General features: G+C 60.5%; 2 protein-coding genes and 1 long non-coding RNA gene across 3 annotated transcripts; 2 read left to right on the forward strand and 1 right to left on the reverse strand.

Annotated features, from left to right (window-relative positions):
• Nucleotides 1-667: 667 nt before the first annotated feature.
• Nucleotides 668-4,296, reverse strand: CRYBB1 (crystallin beta B1). Its single transcript, XM_068208656.1, has 5 exons — nt 4,147-4,296; nt 3,249-3,367; nt 1,538-1,670; nt 1,265-1,407; nt 668-978 (listed from the first exon to the last, which is right to left on the reverse strand). The coding sequence occupies exons 1-5, from the start codon at nt 4,285-4,287 to the stop codon at nt 798-800; spliced, it is 717 nt and encodes a 238-aa protein (XP_068064757.1). The 5' UTR covers nt 4,288-4,296; the 3' UTR covers nt 668-797.
• A 4,335-nt stretch (nt 4,297-8,631) lies between these two features.
• On the forward strand, nt 8,632-10,394 carry CRYBA4 (crystallin beta A4). Its single transcript, XM_068208657.1, has 4 exons — nt 8,632-8,834; nt 9,034-9,175; nt 9,279-9,421; nt 9,562-10,394. Exons 1-4 carry the CDS (start codon nt 8,647-8,649, stop codon nt 9,707-9,709), a joined length of 621 nt encoding a protein of 206 aa, XP_068064758.1. The 5' UTR covers nt 8,632-8,646; the 3' UTR covers nt 9,710-10,394.
• Nucleotides 10,395-12,694: 2,300 nt separating this feature from the next.
• LOC137484662 (uncharacterized) lies at nt 12,695-15,646 on the forward strand. Its single transcript, XR_011004948.1, has 2 exons — nt 12,695-13,379; nt 13,646-15,646. It is a non-coding gene; the product is annotated as an uncharacterized lncRNA (long non-coding RNA).
• Nucleotides 15,647-25,199: the final 9,553 nt, after the last annotated feature.

Here is a 25,199-nt window from a genome sequence, read left to right on the forward strand (position 1 = left end):
CGCCGCGCTGCCCGCGGCCTCACCGTTATCCGCGGTCCCCGCCCCGGTCCCGGTGCTGCCTCTGTGCAGCGCCCGGCAGCGCTGCCGTCACTGCTGTCGCTGTAATTAATCACCGCCGTCGCTAATTAGCGGCGTGGGAGCGCAGCGAAATGCCACCCGAGGTGCCCCACCGGGAGGCAACGGGATGGGAAGGGGGAATGAGGCCGCAAAGAAGTGCCCGGTGGGGAGGGACAGCATTCCAGGGGGAGAAAAACTTACTTAAAAGTGAATTGATCTGTGACTGCAACTTCGGCTATTAATTAGTGCCCAGGTGGATCCCGCGGGCGGGGACCCCTCGCAGCCCCCCCGATCCCGCAGGCGTGGACAGAGCCAGGAGCCCGCCCTGATTCCGCGGCTCCCGGGGCACCCTGAGTCCCCCACATGGGGGTCCCCACGGGGGCTGGTGAGGTCGGGCTGCAGGGCCTTTGCCACCCCTTTCCCCCACACCGAGGGTCTCCTATGTCCCAGCCCCAGCGGGGGGAGTTCCTGCCTGAGACCAATTCCCTGGCAAAACCCCCCTCCACCGTGTCCCACCCGGCTCCAGCGCAAGGCTGGCACATCCCAGGCAAGCGGAGCTGCGTTCATGCACCACCGACCCCCGAGCAGTTCTAATCTTCTGGTTTTTTTTTAATTTGCCTCACAAGGTAGAGTACATCCAGGGAATGTGCAATGTACAAGGAAAGTGCTGGGCAGGCGAGCGCGAGGGGAGGCGGGGGTGCCCCACGGGGCCCGGGACTCGTAGCTAGCAGGCAGCACGCTCAGTCGGAGGGCGCGTCGGGGGTGACAAAGGTGCCCTTCTGGTCCCACTGCATGTCCCGGATGCGGCGGATGGACTGGATCTGAGGCTGGAAGGCAGACCACTCATTCCAGTGTCGGAAGTCGCCGGTCTCAAACAGGTACTGGTAGCCTCTGTAGCCAGGGTACTGGTACCCGACCCAACTGTGGGAAAAGCAAACACAGGGCACCTGAGCGGGGTCGGCCACTCGAGGCAGCAGCCACACAGCTGGTGGATGCTTGGAGGGCCCGCAGGGCCTCCCTGCGCCGGCCACCAACCTCTGAGGGATGAGCCACACCACACAAAACAGCCATGCCACCCAAAACAGCCAGGCCACCCACAACCGCCATGCCGCCAGAAACAGCCATGCCACCATAACCAGCCATACAGCGTCTTCTGGCTGGCACAGGGAGCCTGGCACGAGGCAGCTGCCACTTCAGCCCAGCTTACGTTCCACTGGGCACCTGCACGCTGCCCACGCGGTCGCAGAAGCCATAAGCCCAGAGGCTGGGCACATCGTCCTCCTGGATTTCCATCTTGTTGCCCTTGAAGTCAGCAGACTCGTAGAGGGAGATTTTGTGGTCCTCAGCCTCCTGGGGAAGACAGAGGGAAGGTGCTGGGCAGTGTGGCCGAAGCCCTGGAGCTTTGCTGCAGCGAGGCATTGAGCAGCATGGCCCAGTCCTGGGCAGACCCCACCGGGGCTCTCTGCTCCCAAGCACTCACCATTTTGATGGGACGCATGGACATGAAGCAGTCGCTCCGGTAGCTGCTGGACCAGGTGTCCCAGCGAGGGTACTCGCCCTTCTCCAGGATGAACATCTCCCCGCGCATGTTGGCCTGTTCATAGGCCACCCAACTGGGGAGAGAGGTGGGCAAAAGGCAGGTCAGGTGCCACCCAGCAGTTCCCCTCCTGCTCAGCCAGCTTGCAGGACAGTGGAGGGGTCTCCAAAAAGGCTGTGGCCCCACCACCCTGCTCCAGCCTTTCTCCCAGCCCAGGCACTATGGCCTGTGCAGAGCCAGCGCTGATCCATGGGATCCCGGCTGGAAGCTCACTGGTGTGTGAGTGTCCAATCCTGCAGCAGGCACCAGCACTAACAGTGCTCCTCTTCCTCAGCTGGGGAGCACCCCCTGCACAGCTGGTGACCCCACAGAGTCAGCTCAGCACTCTGTTGTCCCTCCTGCCTGGGCTGTGTAATCCTGGCACGCCTGCACGCCTCACTGCTCCAGCGCCAGCCAGCGCTGGCACTCATCCCACTGCCAGGAGTGGGGCTCACTCAGCTGCAATGTCACCTCTTCAGCAGAGCCACGAGGTGCTGCGCTGCTGGGAATGTCGTGAGTGTGGGGCTCCAGAAGGCCCTGGCACCACAACAATCCTGCATTTGCTGCTTCCCCTTTCCCTGCAGAACAGCTCTTCCTGCAGATGCCAGCAGGGGTTTTCCTGCTGGCAGGAGATGTGTTCAGGTACCCCAGGCTGCAGAGCCTCAAGCTGGCTGCTAAAGCTCAGCTTGGTTGTTTTGCTTTCGACTTTCCCTAAGCACATTTTTAGGTGCAGAGTCCCATCGGTGACTCTGAAGAAGCTTCTAAGGTCCCCAGTGACACCCAAGTTCTCTGTCCTCCCAGTTTCACCCTTTCTACGTCTAGTGCAGTTTCCCAGGTATGATATCTGAGCTCCTTCCAGGCTGCTCCATCCCCTGTTTGTTTCAAGAAGAGTTGGATATTCTGGGTTCCTAATAAAAAAGTCATCGGTGCTGCATGGTGTCATTCCAGGTCACTCCTGGTCCCTCAGGGATGCTGTCAGGACCAGCCATGTCCTGTGCACCCTCCCCACAGCACTACCAGCCCCCCTGCATTCCTGGGAACACTGTTTCCAGCCAGGCACAGCACGGTGGGATGCTCTTTCAGCATGAAGATCATCTGTCTGCTCAGTTATCTGCTTTGGGGATCGTTTTTGTCCCTGCCTGTGTCAACTGTTCCCACGGCTTTGAGGCCTGCCCAGCCCCCTTGTTGCTGCTTGGCTGCCTGGGTGCAGACGTGTGCTTGTCCCTGCCCGTCCTTGCCTGCGCCAGCCTGGTCCAAGGATCCCACCTCATTTCACCTTGACTTCTCTAAAATCTGCAGGCCCCTTGTATTCCATGGACAGCTCCAGGTGGCTGAAATGACGGACACGTTTCCTCAGCCCTTGGCTTTGCCTCTGGTGCCCTTTGCTTTGTATGTGGCCCTGGCATCCTTCCCAGCCATCCTGGCCCTCCTGTCCTCCTCGAAGGAGATCTGGGATGCCCGCTCTGCTCCTGTGCTGGCCCTGCTGCGCTCTGCCCAGGCAGCAGGGAAATGCCCCTGAATGTCACATTGTGCCCAGAATGCCCCCAGGGCCGTGTCCCCACCCGCCGGGAGCATCCCCAGGGTCTCAACACCCTCCGTGGCTGGGGTCACTTACGGTCCAGAGGTGACAATGACGCTGCGCACCCGGTCGAAGCCACGGTCAGCCAGGTTCAGGCACTCGGTGGTGAACTCCATCTGCCTGCCCTGGAAGTTCTCCTGGTCGAAGACAACAATCTGGAGGTGCAAGGAAAGGGTTGGATGAGGACAGGCATGCTCAGAGAGGGCAGGCTGGTGCTGTGTGAGCTGACATGCCTGAGCCCACTGCTCCACGTGTCCCCCTCGGTTCTCCAAGCCTTCCTGCAGCTTCTCAGATCTGGTGCCCGCCCATGCTCAGCTGGGTTCTGTGCATGGGCATGCCCAGCACAGGCTGAGCACAGGAAGGTTTCCTCCAACAGCTGTTCCTGCTCCAAGGTGGCCTCATCCTGCGCCTGGTTCTGCTGCTGCTGGTGCCCACACTGGTGGGTGCTTCTCCAGGTGCTGTGTCTGCACTGTGGCCTTCTCAGCCTGGCACGGTGTCACCGGAGCCCTTGCATCACTCACCCTCCCGTGCCAGTCCTGCAGTGCCTCAGTGGCATGCTGGCATCACTGTGGCATTTCAGTGCTGGCCCTGTCACCCCTAGTGTCCCCTCCACCTCCCCATAGGACCCCTGCATGCAGGCAGTGACCAGAGGGAGCAGGTGACAGCAGCCAGCCCTGACACCATGACCCAGGAGAGAACATGTCCAAAGCTTGTGGTCCCCAACAAGCTGTCTTGGCCAAGGCACCTTCAGACTGCTCCTCCTTGCAGCAGCTGCCCAAATCCCATGCCTGCTGTCAGAGGGACAGAGCAGGGATGACATCTCCCACACTTCCACAGCCATTCCCCCTGGAACAATCTCATCCTGCCCCAGAGATGCTGCCCTTGTCCTTCAGCCCAGAGCATGTCCCTACACGTGGGGAGCCACAGGGCTTACCCTGAAGGCCTCTGGGGAGGGCTCCTCGCCCTTGCTGTTTGCGACAGGAGCAGGGTCGAGGGATGGAGTTGGAGCAGGAGCTGCCTTCTCCTTGTCATCCGCAGCCTGGCCGGGAGCAGCGGGTTTTGTGGTCTCAGACATCGCGGTGGTGGGCTCAAGTCTGTGACAGGGCACCAGAAGCAGGTTAGAGGGAGGAGTGGATGTGGGCACCCACAACCCGCCCCAGGAACATAACATCTGGATGGGGACTCTCAGTGGGGTGGGTGGGCAGGGCCAGGAGAGGAGCTGCTGGAAGGTTCTCCAGCGGGCACAGGCAGGGGTCCTGTCTTCACCAGGGGGATCACAGGAGGTCCTGGAGTCCACACTCTCCTTCAGTGGTCAGGAGAGCCCTGAGCATGGTCCCAGCATTGTAGGAGTGCCCACAGATAGGGCCTGATGCTGTGCCAGGCATCGGGGCCATCCTGCACGAGGTGCACCTGGGAGCCCGGCAGGCACCAGTTCAGCGTGTGAGGGGTGGGAAGGGAGCAGCCCTGGTCTGCTGAGGCCCTGCAGCTGGCACGCTGCTGTGGCCCCGCAGGTGAGTGTCAGCAGCAGCTCCCCGGGGAGTGGAGGGCGGTGGGATGCTGAGCACAGAGGTGCTCCCAGACCTGACCACCACAGCAGTAGCCACGGCTTAGACCCTGAGTTTCCCTCTCCCCACCTCGGGTCCGGCTGCAGCCCAGTGTCCGGGGACTTTGTCCTCTTACCTGGGCAGCTGCTGCTTCTTGTTGGAGTGAGCGGGCTTGTGTTTCGGGGCGCCGCGAGGCCCCCACTTTATAGCCTGGCAAGGGCAGACCCCCGGGCGGGCGCACAAAGGAACTGCCAGCTCATCAGTGTCTGCGCGGCCGCCCAGTCATCACATCCTGCAAAGCGCTGGGCGAGCTGGAAGCCTCTCCCCGGCCCCGTGCCCAGCCGCTGAACCCAGCACTTTCCTTTGTGCCCCCGGCACAACAGAAGACCTGACCGTGCCACTTTGCAGCGCGCCCGGCACCCGCTGCCCCGCGTGCGGCCGCCCCGCCAGGGCATATATAGCCCTGGCACGGCCCGGCCGGCGCCGGCACCGGCACAGGAACACCTCCCCTGCCCGGTGCCCAGGCCCCGGGCCCGCGGCGACACCCCGCTCCCGTGCCGCTGCCACCGCGGAGGGTGCGGCAGCCCCGCCGTGCCTGGCCGGCAGCCGCGCTGTGCCCGTTTCTCCCCTCCAAACACTGAACCTCTCGCTTTGAGCATCACTCCGTGCCCGCAAGCACCGGCAGCGCTGCCCTGGAGATGCCAGAAAGCGAGACCTGAAATGTTCTGAAATGCTTCAGGAATTAGGTTTTTTTCCAAACCATGTGTAATCGAAGCTGACACTTTCCGAACCACCTGAGTGCATGAAAACAGTGTTTGTTCTTCCTTGGGAATGTCCCTGCTCACTGGCAGGCTTCTTCCTTTGCTTTTTAGCCCATTTTCCCCGTGCTGTGGTCACCCTGTACCACCCCTGGTTCTGCCACCACCACACTCATGGTTTTGGGGCATCAGCTCTGTCTGACGGGTGCAGGAGGGTTGTGGGTGGCTCATTGGGGATGCACTGCCACCAGTCCCTGCAGCAGTTCAGCCTCTGGTGCCACATCTCCACCACCCCATGGCACCTCGGGAGGACCTTCCCCTGAGTCCCTCTGAGCCTCTGATCAGCTCTTCTGCATCTCCACACCCCTGTCCAGCACCCGCAGCTTCCCGCAGCATCCAGCACCAGCGGTGCCTCACCCGGGGGTGTGCGGGCACAGGGCTCAGAGCCCCGTGTGCTGCCCTCCTCTTTTGTTCCTCTCATGTGTCACCCAGCAGTGGTGGGATCCAGCTGCACCCTCTGGGCTATTGCACAAAATCCCCAATAAAAAGAAAATATTGATCCCTTCTTTTCCCGAGGTTTTTCAGGAGGTGTGCTGTGCCCGTGACATGGCTGGGTGTGGGGTCTGCTGCCCTGTCACCCTGGGCACTGGCCCAGTCTGGTTCTCACCTTGATACTGAGCAGTGTTTTATGATTCATGATTTTAATTTGTGCTCGTTTCCATGGTTTTTATCCAGATTTCTAATTTAACCTGCCCTCTCTTCCTCCCAGAGCCAGCATGGGTGTTCTCCCTATGCTGCCTCCCCTGTGCCTCCTGGGCATTAATTGGCAGGTCTCACCCACCCCCTGCTCCTGATTCTGCTTCCCCTCCCAATCCCCAGCACCTTTGAACCCGAATATTGGAAAACCAGCTCGGAGGAGCTGAGCTCTGCTCCTGATGGCTGCTTTGCTCCTTGCTGAGCACTCAGCATTCCTGTGGGCTTCTCTGAGCCAGTGCTGTGGCAGGGCTGACAGCAGGGATCGATCCTTGGCCATTCCTGAGCCCCCCAGACACAAAATCTCAGCCCTGCCATGGACCCTCTGCCCTCACTGCACCATCCCTCCCTGGCACGGGTGAGCCTGAGCACACAATTCCAGCACAGCAAAGAGCTGCCCTGGCAGCAGAAGGCCAGAGCTGGCACAGTGTGGACGTGGAGGGCACAGGCACAAGGGTCTGCTCTGCCCTGGTGAGTCCCACTGCCCATGGATCTCCTGCTGCTGCATCCCTGCCTGGCACTGAGTGGCACTGTGGGGGCACAGGCTCCAATGACCATGTCACGCTGCCAGGACACGGCGTGGACAGCGAGCGAGTGGTGGTCACCGGTGGTCACTGGTCACTGGTGGCCAGCATAAGCTGAGTTTAGCTCAGGCCACAGTGAGAGGCCAGGGACAAATTTTGCCAGTGCCAAGAGAGCTTTTGCTGGGGTTGCAGGTGCAGGGACAGCCCGTGGCAGCCCTGCTGTGCCCTGGGGCAGCCAGTTGTGCTGAGCCTCCCCAGTTGCCCTGCTCTGCCTCCCCCAGGGTGCCCGGGGCTCACAGGGCTGCTGGACCTGCATGAGGGGAACTGTGGCTCAGCCTCCTGGCAGTTTGCTAGCAATTTCTGTCCCAAAACAAACACTCCCTGCGGACATGAGTTTTCCCTATTGGGCTCAAGAGCCTCCATTGCCTGCTGCCCGCTCTGAGGGGCAGGCTGGGTGGGTGCCTCTGCCCAGCCTTTGGAGCCCTGGCACCACCCCGGGATGATTTGTGAGGTGTGTGGGTCACTGTGAGCAAAGATGGAAGGTGTTAAGGTCCCCAAAATGTGGTGGCAGCAGAGTCTTTCCAGCGCACAGAGGTAAGAGGCTGCTGCAGGTCTTCCCAAGTCATGACCTTCACCTCCAGTGCCTCCTGTGCCTTTTCAACCCCCTACCACCAATTTCCATGCCCCTGGTCCCTGCTTCTTATGGTGCCCATGGCTGTGGTGTGCCCAAACTGCAACGAGCCGCCCTGGATTTAGGGTAGAGCTGCTCTGCCCTTGCAGGGAGAGCAAGTGGAGATATGTCCTTCCTCCCACTTCCCAGAAAGGGGTGAGGAAACCTCCCCGTGCCCCCTGTGCAGGCAGCACTGCCTGTGGGCAGGGGGAGCGCTGCCAGAGCTGGGACACGACTCCAGCCCAGCCCCATGCCAGGGAGGGCACATGGCAGGAGCGCTGGCAGAGCCTGGGGGTGATGCCCGGCTCTGGAGCTGTGGGGCAGGGGTCAGAGCCTGTGCCTGGTGGGCCAGCTCGATGTCCCGGCTCATCAGCGTCTCTGACACGGCGCCTTTGTTCTGGCCGGTCCCTCCTCCCCGCCATGTGCTGAGTTAGGGGTTTCAGTAATGCTCCCCTGGGCTCTGTCTCTATCTGGAGGCTATAAAAACCCAGCCAGAGGCTGCCGGACATGTCACCTCCCTGGGCACCAGTGCCTCACCCCAGGTAAGCGCTGGAGCCTGGGGCAGCTGCCCCATGCCCATGGCTGGGGCCTGGGAGCAAGCAGCTGCAGGAACAAGTGGGGGAGCATCCAAGATCTGGGGCTAGACCTCTCCTCGGCACCGGGAGCTGTGGTGGGGGGTTGGGGATCGAGGGATCAGGGGTTGTCCCTGGCTGTGGCAGGTGTTGATGCTCAGCGTGGGCACGCAGCCGCCTCTGCAGTGCTCCCAGCTCAGCACTGCCCTGCCTGCACCGACTGCCAGCACTGGGGCTTTGGCTCAGGGAGCTGCCAGTGGGAGGAGGAGTTTCCCTGGGCACGGGCAGGGATGTCTGCCAGGGCCAGGTGCCCACTGGGCCAAGTGCCCACTGATCCACATGGCCCTGGTGGCAGCTCTGGCTGGGCAGGGAGAGCCACAGAGCTCTTCATCTACTCCAGCATGGAGCAACCCCCTTGTTGTCCCCCACACTGCTCATGAAGGGGGATGACAAGGGCTCCTGAGGTCATTTTCATCTGGGCAGAGAGGCAGCTTTAACTGTCCCCTGTGCTCCGGCAGAGCCACCATGACCCACCGCTGCAAGAAATCTTCCGGTCTCTGGAAGGTATGGGAGCCCGGGCAGGACCAGCACTGTGCCCTGTGAACACCTGGGAATGGGCCTGCAGTCTCTGCTCGGGGCCTTGGCACCCCCAGAGCCCCCTGACTCTCTCTATTCCCCCCAGATCGTGGTGTGGGATGAGCCTTTCTTCCAGGGCAAGAAGCACGAGTTCACCACCGACTGCTACAGCACCCCAGAGCACGGCTTCAGCACCGTCCGCTCCTGCAAGATCGAGAGCGGGGCGTGAGTGGGGGTCCCGGGGCACTGCCACCCCACAGTGCTGTGGGACCCCACGGATAGCAGGGGGGTTGGAGGATGGAGGCCTCCAGTGCCTTTTGCTACCGAGCTGCCTCCCGTGGGCACCGCTGGGCGCAGCGAGCACAGCCCGGCTGTGAGTGGGGCGGTGGGCACCCCGGGGGTCTCACCCCTCCCGCCCCGGCAGGTGGGCAGGCTTCGAGCACTGCGGCTTCCAGGGGCAGCAGTTCGTGCTGGAGCGCGGCGAGTACCCGTGCTGGGAGGCGTGGAGCGGCAGCAACGCCTACCACGTGGAGAGGATGTGCTCCTTCCGCCCCATCGCCTGCGCCGTGAGTGCCCCCGCCCCGGCTCCCCCCGCGGGGCGGCCCCCGGAGCCCACCACTGGCCACGGACAGCGTGGCAGTGCCAAAGCCGTGCCCGTCTCGGCCGCAGGACCACGGACGGAGCAGGTTGATGCTCTTTGAGGAGGAGAACTTCCAGGGCAAGCGGGCAGAGATGAGCGACGACTGCCCCTCGCTGCCCGCCCTGGGCTGGGGCAGCAGCACCGTGGGCTCCTTCCTTGTCCGCTCCGGCGCGTGAGTACCCGGGGCTTGCAGCCTGCCGGGACCGCCGGGGCACCAGCAGGGCCGAGGATGCTCTGGCAGCTGCTGGGATGTGCCCGCAGCGCGGGGGTTCCGCCAGCCTCGAGCCACCGCCGCTCTCTGCTCTGTCGCAGGTGGGTCTGCTCGCAGTACCCGGGGTACCGCGGCTTCCAGTACCTCCTGGAGAGCGACAGCCCCGCGGGCGAGTACAAGCACGTGCGGGAGTGGGGGTCCCACGCGCAGACGGGCCAGGTCCAGTCCATCCGCAGGGTCCAGCAGTGACCGCGGTGCCGGAGCCCCCGCGCCCGGGCACCGTCTGTCCCGCGGGGCGGCGGCGACAAAGCTCAATAAAGGCTCAGTTGTCCAAGGCGGCGCTGGCAGTTGGGGATGAGGGCCATGGGGGTGTGTGGTCGGGAGTGATGCCACTCCTGCAGGCAGAGCGAGGCTCTGCAGGGGCAGGGATGAGGGGGAAGGGAATTTATCTGCCCGGCTGCAGGTTCAGGGGCTCTGCAGGACCCCCAGATCCCACCACCCCACAGACACCAGGTACTCTTCCAGCACCTGCCAGGGGCTGAAAGGAGCTGCAGGATCAAGCAGGTGTGCACCTATCCCCATATCCATGCACACCCTGTACCCATGCCAGCACCCATCCCTCACTCCCGCACACCCATTGTGCAGCCAAAGCTGGAAGTGCAGCAGGGAAAGGCTGGTCTGGAAAAATTCCTCATTTCAGAAGAGCTCTGGAGAAAAATGTTTGATGTGCTGAAAATGTCCCATCCATGACATTTGCAGCAGCAAGGCCACCAGCGGAGGGAAGGCTGCCCAGCAAGGGATTCTCTCCGCGGGAAATCACAATTAAAAAGGCTAAATAGAGGAAGAAACAAAAAGTTTTGGGATGGGCTGAATGAAACTCTGCTGCGCCCCAGGGCAAACCCGTCCGGGGGCAGGCAGCGAGGGAGACCCGAGGAGCGGAGCTTCTTGTCACCCCCCGTCCTGGCTACCCCCCTGTCCCTGCGCAGCTCCAGAGCCCTGGGGGGACGCGGGGTGCGGGGGCCAGCACATGGCCAGGCACGGTGGGCAGCTGGCGGCGAGACCGGGGGTCCCCGGGGACCCGGCGGGGACTTGGAGAACAATGCGGGACCCAACAGCTGCACAGCGCTGCAGGGGCTGTCACAACCCCCGGACGTGAGGGGAGCTGTCCCCGGCATGGAAGGGGGGGCTCAGGGCTGTGTCCCCAAGTTGGGCTGGTCTGTCTGCCATCCGTCCCCACCGAGTCCGGGCTCATCCTGCCCACCACGTCCCCAGGGGTGTGCCTGACACCCCTGCCCCCTTGTCCCCTGTCCCCTGGGTCACACCCATGGCTGTGGGGAGCCCGTGACTTCACGGCGAACGATGTCCTGGCAGGGGGTGACAGTGGCATTTGCAGCGGCTGTCGTGGCAAAAGGGTCCCCAGGGTCTCCCGCAGCGGGAGCGGTGCGGGAGCGGTGCGGGAAGTGATGCGGGAGCGGCGCGGAGCGGGCGCGGTGCGGGAAAAAGGTGACTCGGCCGCATTTCCAGCATTAAAATTTAATGCGAGTTGCAGCATCCTCCTGCGCCGTAGGTAGGGCCGGGGGGGCCGGGGGCTGCTGGAGGAGGAGTTTGCTTGGCCGCCTCTTCCTCAGGGATGCTCTGGGAAAGCTCCAGCACAAAGGAGCGGCGCGGCGGGCAGGAGCGAGCGGAACCGGCGCCCCCCAGCCCCAGCCCGGCCCCCCGGGAGCAGGTAACGCACCGGGGACGTGGCTCCGCTCCCTGCCGACGGGGATGGGGCGCCGGTGGGGTCTGGGGGTGCGGGGAGCCCGGGAGCCGTCCCCACCTCCGGGCGGGAGCGGGGGCGATGTCACCCCGGGATTCGGGGGGTCCTGCGGGCGGCTGCTCCCTCCTCTCCATGCCCCCCGAAATACCCCCTTCTCAATATATTTTTCTCTGGTTATAAATTACCCCACGAGAGGCGCCCCCCGGCAGGACTCTCTCCTTCCTCGGGGGTGCCATGCCGGGGCAGCCGGGGCCCCGTCCCTTTGTTAGGGCAGGAGCAGCCGCACATCCCACGCCCGTGTTCCCGGCCGCTTCCCGGCCCGGCGGGCGATCCCGGTGATCCCGGTCCTGAGGCAGCGCTGGGCAGCCTGGCCCCGCCTCGAGCACCGCCTGCAGCCCCCGGCCCAAATCAGAACTAACTGCTGCACCGCTTGTTTGTATTTTTTTTTTTTTTCCAGAATCCGCATCAAGAATAGGGCTCCTGCCAGGTAAATGGATTCTTGACTGATTTTCAATGCTCCTGGGAGGATTTGTAGGCAAAATGCTGTTTTGCTGCTTTGTCTCGAAGCCCCCATTTTCTCCTAAAGCTGATGATCCTAGGCTGGGGTTAGAGGCGAGGCTGGGGCCAGCAGCCCCAGGGCACAGCCCAGCCCTTCCTTCCCCTCCGAGTTAACCTGGCAGATGCTCTTCTTGCGGAGCCATTTTCTTTCCCTCATTGTCTCACAGCCTTTTGTGTGTGCGGGTAGGTCCTGCCCTGGGAGCCAGGAGGAGCCCAGAAATAATCAGATTTTCAGGCGTTGTGGGCTTGCAAGGAGCCTTTCACACCCCCACACCCCCCTTCTGCCGAGCTGCCCAGCCCCAGAGCTGCAGACAAAGGCAGCAGCACCTGGCACCCCTGCAGCAGCACCAGAGCCTGGGCTGTGCCAGAGCCTGGGCTCTGCTGGATGGCAGCAAGGCTCGGGCAGTGCTGGCAGGGCACAGGGCCGGCGTGTCTGCCCATCCCACCGGGATCTGGGGTGTCAGGGTGCGCGGATGCCACATCCCAGAGACCATCTCTCTAGGATCTCTCGCCTGTTGTGCCCTCATCTCCCTGCTCCTGCCCGCAGTGGAGCTTGTGCTCCTCTCCCTCCCTCTCTCCTCACTCGAGGAGGGGGTTTGGTCCCATTTAATTTGGGTGTCCAGCCTCCAGGGCCGCTGTATGTGCCACCCACACGTGTGGTGAGTCCGGTCTGCACAAAATTGTTTTTCCCTCCCTGTCCCCTGGGATGTGCTTCATCCCCAGGCCAGAGAGGCCATCCTGCCCCAGCACAGGCACCTCCCGCTCGGATCCAGCAGGGATCCATTTGCCAGATGCTCATTCCCGCTGCTCGGCCCCACCGCATCTGGGCTGCAAATGCTGCCTGGACGTGCTGTCCCCACGGCAGGGACTGTCCTGCTGGCAGTGCCTGCCGCGTGTGGTGACAATGAGCGTGTGGTGACAATGAACCGTGGGAAGCAGGAGCAGCTCTGCAGCTGAACTGCAGAGTCATCACGGCCCCGCTCCCCCGGGACCTGCTGCTGTCCTGGTTTGCCCAGGCAGGCAGGGCAGGGCAGGGCAGGTCACAGACATGGGCTGGCTGCTGGCACCGGCCACGTGTCCCCAAATCCCCGAGGAGATGGAGCAGCACCCACGGCGGCACGGCTGTGACCTCCAGTTGCCCCAGTTTAACCAGTGCCTGTGGAACCGCAGGGTCCCAGCGACTCAGCTTTACCCCACGGCAGGGGCAGGGGCGGAGGTGGCAGCAGAAGTAGCAGTGGCAGTGGCAGTCCCTGCCTCCGGTGCAGGGGTTACAGCAACAAGTAGGGACAGTTTGGGGCATTGCCACCATTGCTGGTGTGGTGGTTCCGATGCCCCCCTGTGCCTGGTTCAGCTTCTTCGCCCTGCAAGGGGACGGGGACAGGAAGGTCTGTGTCCAACCCTCCTGCCAGGCTCCTGACAGCTTGGCCAGGCTGTGCCTGAGGACAGGGCCCTGTTTCTCCCCCTTGCTGCGTTGGTTGTTTCTCTTGCAGCTGCTAATGACTGACCTGAGGTCTGTTCACACAGTCCCCTCGCTGCCTCCATGGCACAGAGCCACGTGGAACAGGGGACATTGCACAGCACTCCCGTAGCTGGTGACCACAGGTAGGACTCTGGGGAGGGGACGCAGGTAGTGCCAGCCCCCTGCTCTTCCACCCCTCGTGAGCAGGGAGGGTGCTGGGCAGTCGGTATCATCCTTCCTCCTCAGGGCCCCATCTCCTGCAGGGTTCTCCCCAGGCCCCAGCGGTGTGCAGGGGTTCACACCATCCCCAGGGCCACCTGCATGAGAGGATGTGTCCCCCATGTGTGCCCAGCAGTGGGGAGGGGGTGGCTGCCACAGCCCAGGGGCTCACAGCATCTCTGCTCCTCAGTGCCACCACCCCAGGGGCACGGCCCAGCTCCTGCCTGGCCAGACTGACCATGTCCAGAGGGGAGCCGGGCTCAGGAGCTGCCATCACAACCAGCACATGATGCCAGAGCCGGGCTGGCCCCAGCAGAGCACCCTGGTACCCACTGCCATGGCGTGGAGCCACGAGCCCGGCCACTGCGGGGGACACGGCCCAGGAGACTGCGGTGGTGACACCTGAGGACACGGGGCTACGCATGCACATGGTTTTCCTGCAAGGTGCTGGGGTGTCCTTGCCTCCTGCTGCTCCCCCCAGGCCTGTCTCCTTCCCTGAGCACAGAGTAGGAGGAGGGAGAAGGAGAAGGGAGTGGGGGCAGAGCTGTGCCAGCTCCTCATGGTGACACGATGGCCAGAGCCCAAAGGGGCTCTGTTTGTCCTCACTGATCCTGCCCTTCCCTCTGGCTGTTGGTGAAGTCCTGGTGCTTTCTGAAACTTCTGGTGTGTGGAGCATCCTGGAGCTTGGAGAGGAGCATGGGCAGTGAATCCTCCTGCCATGGCCTCTGCAGAGCCCTGTAAGCAGGTGGGACCATGTCCTCGCCAAGCAGCCACTCGGGCCCGTGTCCCCACGCAGGCAGAAGGACAGGGGTGCAGTGGGCTGGGGGCTGAGGGCAGACACAGCTCATGGCAGGGGTTACAGCCTTGAAGTCCAAACTGGAAAAGCGTCCTTTTGGGGACCAGAGGAGCTCATGCAGTGGGAGGAGGTGACCCAGAGGGACACAGGGCAGAGGCCCTATCCCAGCCCTGTTTCTTGGGGCACGGTGCTCCTGCAGCCCTTGGAGCACTGCTCAGCCCCATGGAGAGGCAGCTTCCGATGGGGAGTGGGTAACTGTGGGTCACCTTTCCTCTGCTCCATGGTGGTTTTCCCTGCTGGATCTCCTCCTCTCTACACGTGCAGTGGGAGCTTGCTGCAGTCCTGGACCAGCCATCGTGGTCTCTGCTGGAGCCTTACCCCAGACACTGCCAGTGATTCTTTCACCCCCTCCTCCTCTGCTTCTTCCATCGCCTTTAGAGTCCTTTAGGCACTGCTGGGACTGTGTCCTCCATGCATCCTGTCTCTCACCTTTCCCAGCCCCAGGGGTGGGAAGTACATGTTGTGAGGGGCCTCTGGTACCTCCCTGGCAGGGATCAGAGGAGCAGATGCCTGCTGAGCATTTCATTCAGGGACAGGCTCTGTTACACTGGCTGAACCTTCCACTAACACCTTCCCAAATGTCAAAACCCAGAAACGCCTCCTGCTCTTGTGAGCCAGAGCCCTGCTGCTGACAGGCCTGGCTCTGCATGCTGCCAATATTAACCTACTAACCTGCTGGGACCCCTGTGCCCTCCCGGGGGCTGCCACGGCCCCTGGCACACGGACTAACCCACTAACCAGCCCAGCGCATGCCCTACTAACCCACAGCAGCCCTGCCTCATGCCCACTAACCACGGCAGCAGCCCTGCCTTTAAAGGGGAACAGAAAAGCTGGAAAAGGGCTTTGGAAGTGCCAGGTGTCAGTGCCAGCCTGCACAGGCAGGGACAGGCAGGGGCAGCCCTGGCTGAGGGCAGGAGAGAGGACTGGCTGCCCAGCACTGGGCAGGAGTGGTGTTGGGCAGGTCCTGTCCATGCAGACAGCCCCCGCCCTGGTCAGGAGAGGAGAGCAGCAGCCCCTGCCCTGGTCAGGAGAGGGGATCAGCAGCCCCTGCCCTGGCCAGGAGAGTGGAGCAGCAGCCCCTGCCCTGGTCAGGAGAGTGGAGCAGCAGCCCCTGCCCATGCAGGAGAGTGGAGCAGCAGCCCCTGCCCCGGGCAGCCCTCAGCAGCATGAGGAGAGGGTTTCTCCCTACACACCCTGCCCAGCTCTGCCTGTGGAGCCTGTTGCTGACTAGGAGCCTAAAATGGTTTTATCAGCAGAAGCTTTTCAGTTCCTTTTTAAGCCGTAGATCTCTGTTACTAACACATTCCTGAACTGAATTAAACAAACTAACCATTGCTGCTTTTCTCTTCATTTCTCTTGCAGTGTGTGTGTCCTCTAAGGCAGACCAGTGCCCTGCTTCTGTTACTAACCTGTACTTCTGTTTCTACTGTACTAATCCTCCCTGACTTTCTCTCTTGCTACTAACAACTGTCTTTGCACTTTGCCTCTCGGGTGCTGTTTGCCATGACAAGTGACAGTGGCTCCTCCTGGACTTAGTCACCTGCAGCACTCGATTTTCCGTGCTGCTGAGCATCCCTGGCTCCCATTTGGTACCACGGGAAAGAAGATGCTCAGGCTGGGGCACTTTGAATATTTCCCTCTTGGCCCATTTTCCAACAAATTTCACATGGCACAATGAGGAGAAGAGGCTGAGTGGCAACAGGACAGTTCAAACCCATTAATAATGGATGTAGAGGCCCAGCTAAACCCGTTTGCAAAGAGATTCATCCACAGAGCAAAGGCTGCCATGAGCCTGAGCTTGGGGCTCTCCTGAGGCCTCGGGTCACCTGTCATGGGGAATGTTCTCGTGCTGCTCCCAGTATTGGTGCTCCTGGGCTCCTCTCTTCACCCGCTCTGTCTCTCCACAGTTTATCTTGTGCCTGGTGCATGTGGAAGCCGCTGCTGGCAGCGTGGCCCTGACTAACCCAGCTCTGCGTCACCGCCGGGTCCCACTGCAGGGTCCCCAGGCCCCAGCCAAGGACAGGGGTGGGCAGTGGGTGTCACAGGGGCTCTGCCATCAGGTGATGGAGGCACAGCCTGGCCTTTGCTTTCTGTCAGCCAGATGAACATCCCCACCCTCTGCAGGGACCCTGCCAGGGTGAAGGATCCAGGCTCTGGCCCGCTGCTGTGGGCTTGGTACATGGCAGGGCACTGATGTCATTCAGGGCTGCCATGACCAGGGGGACAGAGCTGAGCCCTGTGTGCCAGCAGAGGATGGTGGCCCTGTGCTGCTGGCCCATGAAGACATCCCAGACTGAGGCTGTTGGGGGGACAAGGCACCCCTCAACCGAAGGTCACAGCAGCTCTGTCAGCAGAGGCAGATCCAGACAGGGTCCAGCTCTGGCTGCTCTCTCTTGGCTTTGCCTTGTGCTCTTTACTCCCATGGCCAGAGCTTCCCCAGGCCACCTGCTGTCACTGGCTGATGTCACTGTCACCCCATGGCAGCTCTCCTGCCTGCACTGGAAGGCAGAGCCGGACGGGGTCTCCTGGGTGGCCCCATGACACTGCCACTTCCCCTGGGCATCCCTGCTAGGCACTAACCCCAGCCTGCTCCTTTAGCTGGGGGGTCTCTCTCAGGCTGTTGGGGGTCCCCTCCCCACCCAGCTCTGTGTCTGTCCAACCTCCACCTTATCCCCCAATGGCCCTTCCTCTGCACAGCTGCCACCAGGATGGATTTTAGGGCTGATGCTCCTCTGTTTGATGGAAGGGGGAGACAGGGCCCTGCTGTGGGCAGCGTGGGGAGAACAGGGACAGGGATGGGACAGGAGGACAAGCCAGGTCAGGCCCAGGGTGGGTGGGTTCAGCCCTCCTGCACAGGACAGGAGCACCACAAGCACTGGGCTGGAGTTGTTAGAGCTCACCACTGTGAGAGACTCTCCTCCCTGCCCCACAGACCTCCCTTCTGCTCCAGAGCAGCCACCCTGTGCCCAAGGGGACCTCCCTAGGCTGGTCACCATGGGGAGCGGTGGGACCACAAGTCACCTCGGTGGCAGAGGATGCAGCTGGCAAATGTCACCCTGCACAGCCTGCACAGCAGGGACAGGCCACCAGTGCACCCCTCAGAGCAGGGCAGGACGGCAGAAAGGTTCCACCAAACAACCAGGATGCTCCTTTGCTCTGCTCCTGCACCTCAGGGCTCCCTGTCCCTGCTCCCCAATCCCCGTGGCTGGCAGGAGTTGATCTCTCTGTCTGTCCATCCCTCTTTGCTGGTGTCCCCAGAGCTGTGTGGAGAGGGGCACGACGTGCAGAGCCCCTTTCAGCTGCGGTGGTGGACGTGTGGCCAGGGCACTCCAGCAGTGACACGGGCAGAGGTACAGCCCTGGGGGCACTGTCCTGCCCAGGGTGCTCCAGCTCAAGCTGGTCAGAGCTGGCCCTGCTCTGGGGGCACAGCCACGCTGGCTGGGCACTGGCCAGGAGTCCCATAAGTGACCAGAGCCCCGAGGATGTCCCCACTGCCTGTAATGTCTACTGTGAACATGGCAAGTGTGCAACCACCTCGCTGTCCTCTTTGTCTTCTGTCTTTGTGCAGTGTGGGGGGCTGGGGGAACCGTGTGAGCCTGGGCTGGGGGTGCCCCAGCTCCCGTGGGGGGGCCAGGACAGGCCGTTCTCACCGCGGCCACCTCGGCGTCCTGCTGAGGCGCCGGGGTCCCCGGGGGTGTGGCAGGACCGGAGGGGCCCTGGCTGGGCGGAGGGGAGCAGGGGCTTCGTGCCCCGCGGGGCGCAGGAGGGCGGGCACCCCCGGGCACCCGCGGCTGGTGGCTCTGGGGGCGCGGTGCCATGGCCAGCGCGGGGAGCAGGGCGGGCACGGAGCCCACGCTGCCTCCGAGCCGGGCCAGCCCCGCGGGGCCGAGCCCGCGGTGGCGGGGGGCGGCGCGGGCAGCGCGGAGGGGCTGCGGGGGCACTCGCCGGTACCGGGCCGGGCTCGGAGGGCGGCGGCAGGTGGAGCTCGTGCTCCAGGAAAGCCCGTGGCCCGGCTGCGTCCCTGGAAGTGTCCAAAGCCAGGCTGGACGGGGCTTGGAGCGACCACTCTGCGATAGCGGGGAGTATCACTACCCACGGCCGGGAAATGGAAGGAGTGAGCTTTAAGCGCTTTCCACCACAAAGCATCCCACGGTTCTGCGATTCCAGCCTGGCACACGGTGAGCTGGACACGGCTCCTGCCTGCCTTTCTCCGGAGGGGGAGGCTGGACACCCCCGGCTGTGGGGAGGGGCCCCGGCTCCGTCCCCTCCCGGCTGTTCCCGTGTTTGTTTTCCCAGCATTTTGACGTGTCACAGCGAGTGCCACCAGCCCGTGGTGACAAGGAACGCGTACGAGCAGGAGGAATGATGCTTATTTATATCAAATTGCGCCGCGGCTCTGTGAAATGGATCCGGGGCATTTTGGGGAGCGGCTGCGAGCGCGGGGCTCTCTGCCACAGAGGGGCCCTGCGGGAAGGGCTTTGCCGGAGGGATTGAGAATGCCCCAGTTACCTTTCCCAAATGCCCCGGTGCTGCCGAGGGAGCCAGGGAAGCAGGCAGGGAGCCAGCCCAGGGAGCAGCTCCATGTCCACAGCTCTGCGCAAGTCCCGGCTGCACCGCGCTGCACGGCATTCGTGCCTCTGTTCCCACTTCTACAAATAGGGGATTAAAAACCCCCACAGATCTTCCATTCTCCCCTCCCTCCCTTTCAGCCGGCAGGCAGATGCAGCTGTGTTCACACAGTCACGCCCTTATCCAGGTTTTTCTCAGATCATGGGGCTTTATCCCCGAAAGCATCATGTGTTTGCTGTCCCCAGCACCTCACAGGGACACAGCTGGGGTTTGGTCCACCTTAAGTGGGAAAACTCGCTAACTGCGGGCATCACCCCTGCCAGCAGTTCCCTGTGGGGCCGCTGAGCAGGTGCCCTGGGCAGTCAGCGTGGCTGCTTGCCTTGGGCAAGGAAAAGCCTCCTTAACGCCATCCGTGCCCACCGTCTACAACCTCTTTTCCCCCAGCCAGCTCTATTCCATATCTTGCAGCAAGCAGAGCCGAGAGTCACATGTGGAATACTGAGTGAGGCTGGAGCTGAAGGCAGGACATCCTGGCGCATCTTGAAGCAATTAAAGTATCAGTTACAGAGCTCTGAGCCACCGTCCTTGCCTCTTCCACCCTGCAGAGCAAGGCAGGGGCTATGGCTTGGTTGGGCACCAGGATAAAGCTTTCAGCTGATAGAAAGCAGGTTTAGGTTGAGCATCAGGGAAAAATTCTTCCCTGTGAGGGTGGTGAAGCCCTGGCTGTGGCTGCCCCATCCCTGGAAGTGTCCAAGGCTGGGTTGGATGGACTTGGAGCAACCTGGGATAGTGGAAGGTGTCCCTGCCCATGGCAGGGGTGGCAATGGATGGGCTTTAAGATCCTTTCCAAACCATTCTGTGATTCCATGTCATACCAGAGGGTCCTAGGTCCTGATTTCTCTAGGATCAACCGTGTTTGGGCTCTTCCCTCCACCAGGAGCAGCTCCAGGCCCGTGCAGCCACACTCTCATTAATATGTAGGATTGTGAGGCGATCCATAATTAGATGCTAACTGAGTTTTCTCTAAGTTGGGTGAGGGAAGGTCACCAAGGTAGGACTGGAGTCAGCTTATTGTTATTATCAATCAATAACCTATTTATTTTCCAACATTCCTATTAACCTCTGCGAGCCACTCGCTGTTTCCCTATGAAAGGGCTGTGCTGCTGCTTTGCTGACTGGACAACTCTGATTGAAAATGGAGCAGTGACCCGACCCCAAAAGCAGAATCCAATTAAAATAATTTTCATTTGTAGATTAATATCTTTTAACATGCTCTACATCCCTTGCTTCAGCATTTCACACAGGAGCTGCTGCCTCGTTTCACGAGTGCCCGTATCAGTGCTGCCATAAGAAAATAATTACAATTAATTAGACATGGAGACAATTAGGACTGTCCTTTTCCAGGACTGAGGGACAGTGCCCAGCTGTGATGTGGCACTGCCATGGTGGCAGTGATGTGGCTGGTGGGACAGGGCTTGGGGCAAGGAGAGGGACAAGGAGGTCTCGGTGTCTGGCTCCTTGTGCCCCTGTCCAAACACCAGCCTGGGAAGGAGGGTAGATGAGGGTCCCTGGTGGTCCATCCTGTGCTGATGGAAGAGGTCCCCAATTCTGGGGGTTCATCACATCATGGTGGGTCCCATCCTTGTCCCCTCCCTGGTGCTGGGCATTGCTGAGCACAGGAATTGCCAGATGCAGCTGGGTCTCAAGGTAAAGTCTATTATTGATAACGTGACTTTGTTAATAAAAAGATTAAAATTAGGTTTATGGTTTGCCGACTGCCCTTTCCACGCTGTAATCATCCCTCATCCATATTCATGAGCCTCTCATTAGTAACCACTGCTTACAAGGCGGCTAAACAGCCCAACCCTTCAGCAGCCACCATCTCCTTAACTGCTTAACTTGCTCGCTGATTACCAACATCAAATTAACTCTGCAGAACGGATCTAATAAGCTTCCCGGTGGCTTCAAACCTCCTTGAAAATTGCTCTGATGTCTCCATGGGGCCCTATTAAAAAAAATCCTTCCCCTGTGAGCATAGCAGGGAACGCATCGGGCGGCACTGCCGGTGCCCAGCCCTGCCCGGTGCCCGGGGGCAGCTCCCCGGGTGCTCCCGCAGTGCCCAGCGGAGCAGCCCCGCTCCGTGTGGTGCCTTTGCACTGGGAACAGCTTTTTAAAATGATGAGCTGTTTTCCCTGATCCTTCATTAAACACTCCAAGACTTAATTTCGCTATTTGGTAGCTCGGGGGTTGTGTAACAAAAGAATAAATAAGAACGACCTTTCCATTTAATTACTTTTTTTAGATGTGGGAAATGCCTCGGCTCTCTGGAAGCGGGCGTGTGTAGGTCTGGTGATGTTTAGGAGTGATGGGACCAACCTGATGATGCTGGCTCTGGTCTGGGCCAGGTTTGGGGACACCCCACAGTGCTGGGGACAGTGCAGTGCCACGGAGGACAAGCCATGGGCTGGGAATGACGCTCGGCACAGAGCACGGGGGTGGCTCCCTGGCAATTCACTCCGACGAGTGTTTCAGCAGTGGCCGTGGCCATGCCGAGGAACGCGAGGGAGCCTTCATCCCTCATTGCCATGGCAACCGCACACAGGGATGGAGAGCTGAGGGGCCTGGGGGGATGCATCCCTCCTGGTACATAGATCTCCGGTGGGGGTGGCTGCTGAGACACCCCCCAAAACGCCTTCTGGGATAGGGATGGATGGGCTGCACCCTCTGGGATGTCAAGGGCCTCCATCAGGCAGATCCAGCCCACCTGGGGCTCAGAACCCCCCGGATGCAACCAGGTTGGATGGGAGATCCATCCTTGGGACAGCAGGCAGGGCTGGCTGCACCCCCTTCTCCTGGGAGAGGTGTGCCAGGTGCCAGGTGGAGCCCCCAGCCCCTGTGCCATGCCCCCTCATCCCCTGCACAGAGCCCCCTGCCCTGCCCAGAGCTGATGAAAAGAGCTGGGTGGCTGCAAATTCCCACATCCAGCCCGTATTTCCTGCCTGCTGGAGAGAGCACAGACACAGCTCTTGCACAGGAGCTTGCAGCAGGCACAGACAGGGAGATTTAGTAGGCAGGAGGTGGAGAATTTGTGTTTGGGCTCCCTGCTTGATGCCACCAGGGGCTGGGAGCTGGAGGAGGCAGCTGCTGGCACTGTGTCCCCTGGCCCCTGAATTAAGGACAGAGATCCTCCACTTGGTCCTGAGCCTGGAACCCAACCTTGGGGTCTGGTCACCAGAGCCAGCAGTGTCCCCCTGCATGGTTAGAGGGGTCAGGGACCTTGCTGTGTGCCCATCTCCTGCCCCAGGGTGAGCAGAGGATCCTGTGGTCCTGCTGCATAAAATCCCAATCCCACACCATCCCAGTCCCACACCATGCCAAACCCCACCATCCCAATCCCACACCGTCCCAGTCCCACATCATCCCAGTCCCACACCATCCCAATCCAACACCATCACAGTCCCACATCATCCCTGTCCCACACCATCCCTGTCTTACACCATCCTTGTCCCACACCATTTCAATCCTACACCATCCCAATCCCCCACCATCCTAATCCCACACTGTCCCTGTCCCACACCATCCCAATCCCCACCGTCCCAGTCCCACACCATCCCAGTCCCACACCGTCCCAGTCCCACACCGTCCCAGTCCCACATCATCCCAGTCCCACACCATCCTAATCCCACACCATCCCAGTCCCACACCATCCCAATCCAACACCATCCCAGTCCCACACCATCCCAATCCCACACCATCCCAATCCCACACCATCCCAGTCCCACACCATCCCAGTCCCACACCATCCCAGTCCCACACCATCCCTTCCCACACCATCCCTGCCCCTGAGCTGCAGGGCACACAGGCCGGGGCAGGGGCACAATGCCGGCTGAGCAGGTGAGGAAGGAGATCCTCAGCCTCCTGCCCAGCCAGAGGAGACCTCCCCAGCTGGCCCCAGCCCAGCTCAGAGATGGGGCACCTTGGGAAGGCAGAAGCCATTCCACACCCCCATCCCTCACTTTCACTCCACAACCCTCCCCCACAACCCCCTCCCTGCATACTCTCCCCTGATTCCAGCTGATATTAATAATGGCTTATTTCAAGCTTTCAGCCCACTTTCTCTGAAGAAAATATTTATCCTGAGCTCTATTTTCCATTTTTTTTCAATTACCCAGGGCAGATCACCACCCCACAACTCTCCTCTTTAGCCGTGAACACAAATCCTATTGCCTTTTCTCTTTCCATGTATTTGCCCTTTGATTTAAGCTGCATTTTCTCCTATTTTCATCAGTTCTGGCCCTCTCCTGCTGTATATCTCCGTGTTTATCTACTTTCCAAAGGCCTCCCCCCTATTTCTCCGGCCTGGATCAATACAGCTGCAGAACCAACTGGCAGCTCCTTGCTGCTGCTGCCTGTAGTTTTTCTTAGGGGACTTGTCCAGTATTTCTTGTTAAGCTTCTGTCTCAGCTTGTTCCATTTCTCATTAGGTTTTAGCACTGGCATTGTAGTATTTCTTGCATTTCCATGCTGCCCAGCGGATCTCTTGGAATTCTTAATGTTGAGGCTTAAAGCCTCCACTTTAGTGGGCTCCCAGGTCCTCCCCAGCAGGCTGGAAGTGCTGAGCAGCGAGACACTTGGATTTTCAGGTGGAGAAAAGAATTCCTCTGGCTCCAAGCTGGGCCAAGAGCTTTTCTTAAAAAAGGGGCGATGGGGATTATTTGCATTTTGCAGCGTTTTTACCAGGGGATGCATTTCCTGGGGCTGTGGTGGATGGCAGTGCCAGAGGGTGGGGGAAGGATGGGATGGCTGGAAGGGCAGAGTGTGGCATCTCCTCCAAGCCCCCTCTGTGCCCCTAAACCCCAAACCCCTTCATCCCTTCCTGCCAGCACACATCCTGGATATTCCAAAGGTTTGGTTTATTTTTTTTTTTTTCCATCTGCATCCCTCCCAGAATTTTCCTTCCAAGAGAAAAGCTGCTGTTAAAAGCCAGCCCAGCTTTGCAGCTGTCAGGAGCCAGCAGATGTATTGCTCTCATGGCTGCATCCCTGAGTATTAAACACGACGTGCAGCCGCCACCACGCAATATTTCCTGGGATGCCACAGCTCTGCAGGAGCCAGGCAGTGTCCTTTAAAATCAAACCAATTTTTCCTGTCTCCTCCACAGAATAGTTTTATTTATCCACACTCCACCAGCTGTTACTGCGGGTTAACCAAAGGTTGTAGAAACACTTTTCTAACGCCCTTTAACTTTGCGTGGTTTGTTATTGAAATTATTCATCTTGGATTGAGGGGTTTTCCTTATCAGGTGGGGATAAAACAGGGAAATCTGGCCCTTCCCTGCCCTGCAGAGTGCTCTGTCCCTGGAGCTTGGAACCTTCTTGGGGCCACAGAACTGCTCCGCATTGTCTGGGAGGGATGGAAATTCCAGGGATGGGGATTGAGGGATGGGGATTGCAGGGATGATGATTAAGGGATGAGGATGGCAGGGATGGGGATTGAGGGATGGGGATTGCAGGGATGGAGATTGCAGGGATGGAGATTCCAAGGATGAGGATTGCAGGGATGGGGATTCTAAGAATGAGGATTGAGGGATGGGGATTGAGGAATGGGGATTGAGGGATGGGGATTGCAGGGATGACGATTAAGGGATGAGGATGGCAGGGATGGGGATTGAGGGATGGAGATTGCAGGGATGGATGTTGTGTGGTGGTTCAGTCCTTGCACACCTCTGAATGCCATTTCTGTGCGGGTGATTCCCTCATCTGGGAGGGGAAGATGAGGCTGATGAAATCCAATCTCCTCTTCAGTCTGACCGGGATAATTCACCACGAGCTAGGCAAAAGGAAATTATTCTTAAATGCAAATAAAAGTTAAATAAAGCTGCTTGGGAGCTGCTCTGTGATGGACCATCCACATCAGTCAGGGGGAAACATCACTGAAACTCCTGCTCAGGTGTCCAGAGCTACCCAGACCCTCGTTACCTCCCTGCTGACAGGGACAGTGATGACACCGTGGGGGATGTGGAGGGGAGTCACAGCTCTGACCCAGCCTGGGGACAGCTCAGTGAGGTGGGCAGGGGGACAAGGGTGGCAATGGGGACAGGAAGTGGCTGGAGGTGTCCGAGCCACTCCAAGGAGCCATGGAACATCCTGGTGTTTGTACTCCTCTGTAACCCACCCACCAATCCCAGCGCTGACAGAGATGTATTTTTAGCTGCTGCAGCACAATTAAGTCTTCTCGTTAGTCTCAGGAGGAGAAGGAGGCTGTTGGTTTACTTGCAAATGCTTGAGGTAATTCTCTAATGGCTCCTCCACCATTATAC

This window comes from Anomalospiza imberbis, chromosome 18 (genome assembly GCF_031753505.1).
Source record: "Anomalospiza imberbis isolate Cuckoo-Finch-1a 21T00152 chromosome 18, ASM3175350v1, whole genome shotgun sequence".
NCBI lineage: Eukaryota > Metazoa > Chordata > Aves > Passeriformes > Viduidae > Anomalospiza > Anomalospiza imberbis.

What these genes read in the sequence shown, in the direction of transcription:
- CRYBA4 (XM_068208657.1), top strand. Translation starts at nt 8,647, where the DNA reads ATGGGCCTGCAGTCTCTGCTCGGGGCCTTGGCACCCCCAGAGCCCCCT. An exon ending in TCCGCCCCATCGCCTGCGCC is followed by an intron (nt 9,176 to 9,278) that starts GTGAGTGCCCCC and finishes TCTCGGCCGCAG; the next exon opens with GACCACGGACGGAGCAGGTT. An exon ending in TTCCTTGTCCGCTCCGGCGC is followed by an intron (nt 9,422 to 9,561) that starts GTGAGTACCCGG and finishes GCTCTGTCGCAG; the next exon opens with GTGGGTCTGCTCGCAGTACC.
- CRYBB1 (XM_068208656.1), bottom strand. Translation starts at nt 4,287, where the DNA reads ATGTCTGAGACCACAAAACCCGCTGCTCCCGGCCAGGCTGCGGATGAC. An exon ending in CCTCCCCAGAGGCCTTCAGG is followed by an intron (nt 3,368 to 4,146) that starts GTAAGCCCTGTG and finishes TTGCACCTCCAG; the next exon opens with ATTGTTGTCTTCGACCAGGA. An exon ending in GTGCAGGTGCCCAGTGGAAC is followed by an intron (nt 979 to 1,264) that starts GTAAGCTGGGCT and finishes CTTTTCCCACAG; the next exon opens with TTGGGTCGGGTACCAGTACC.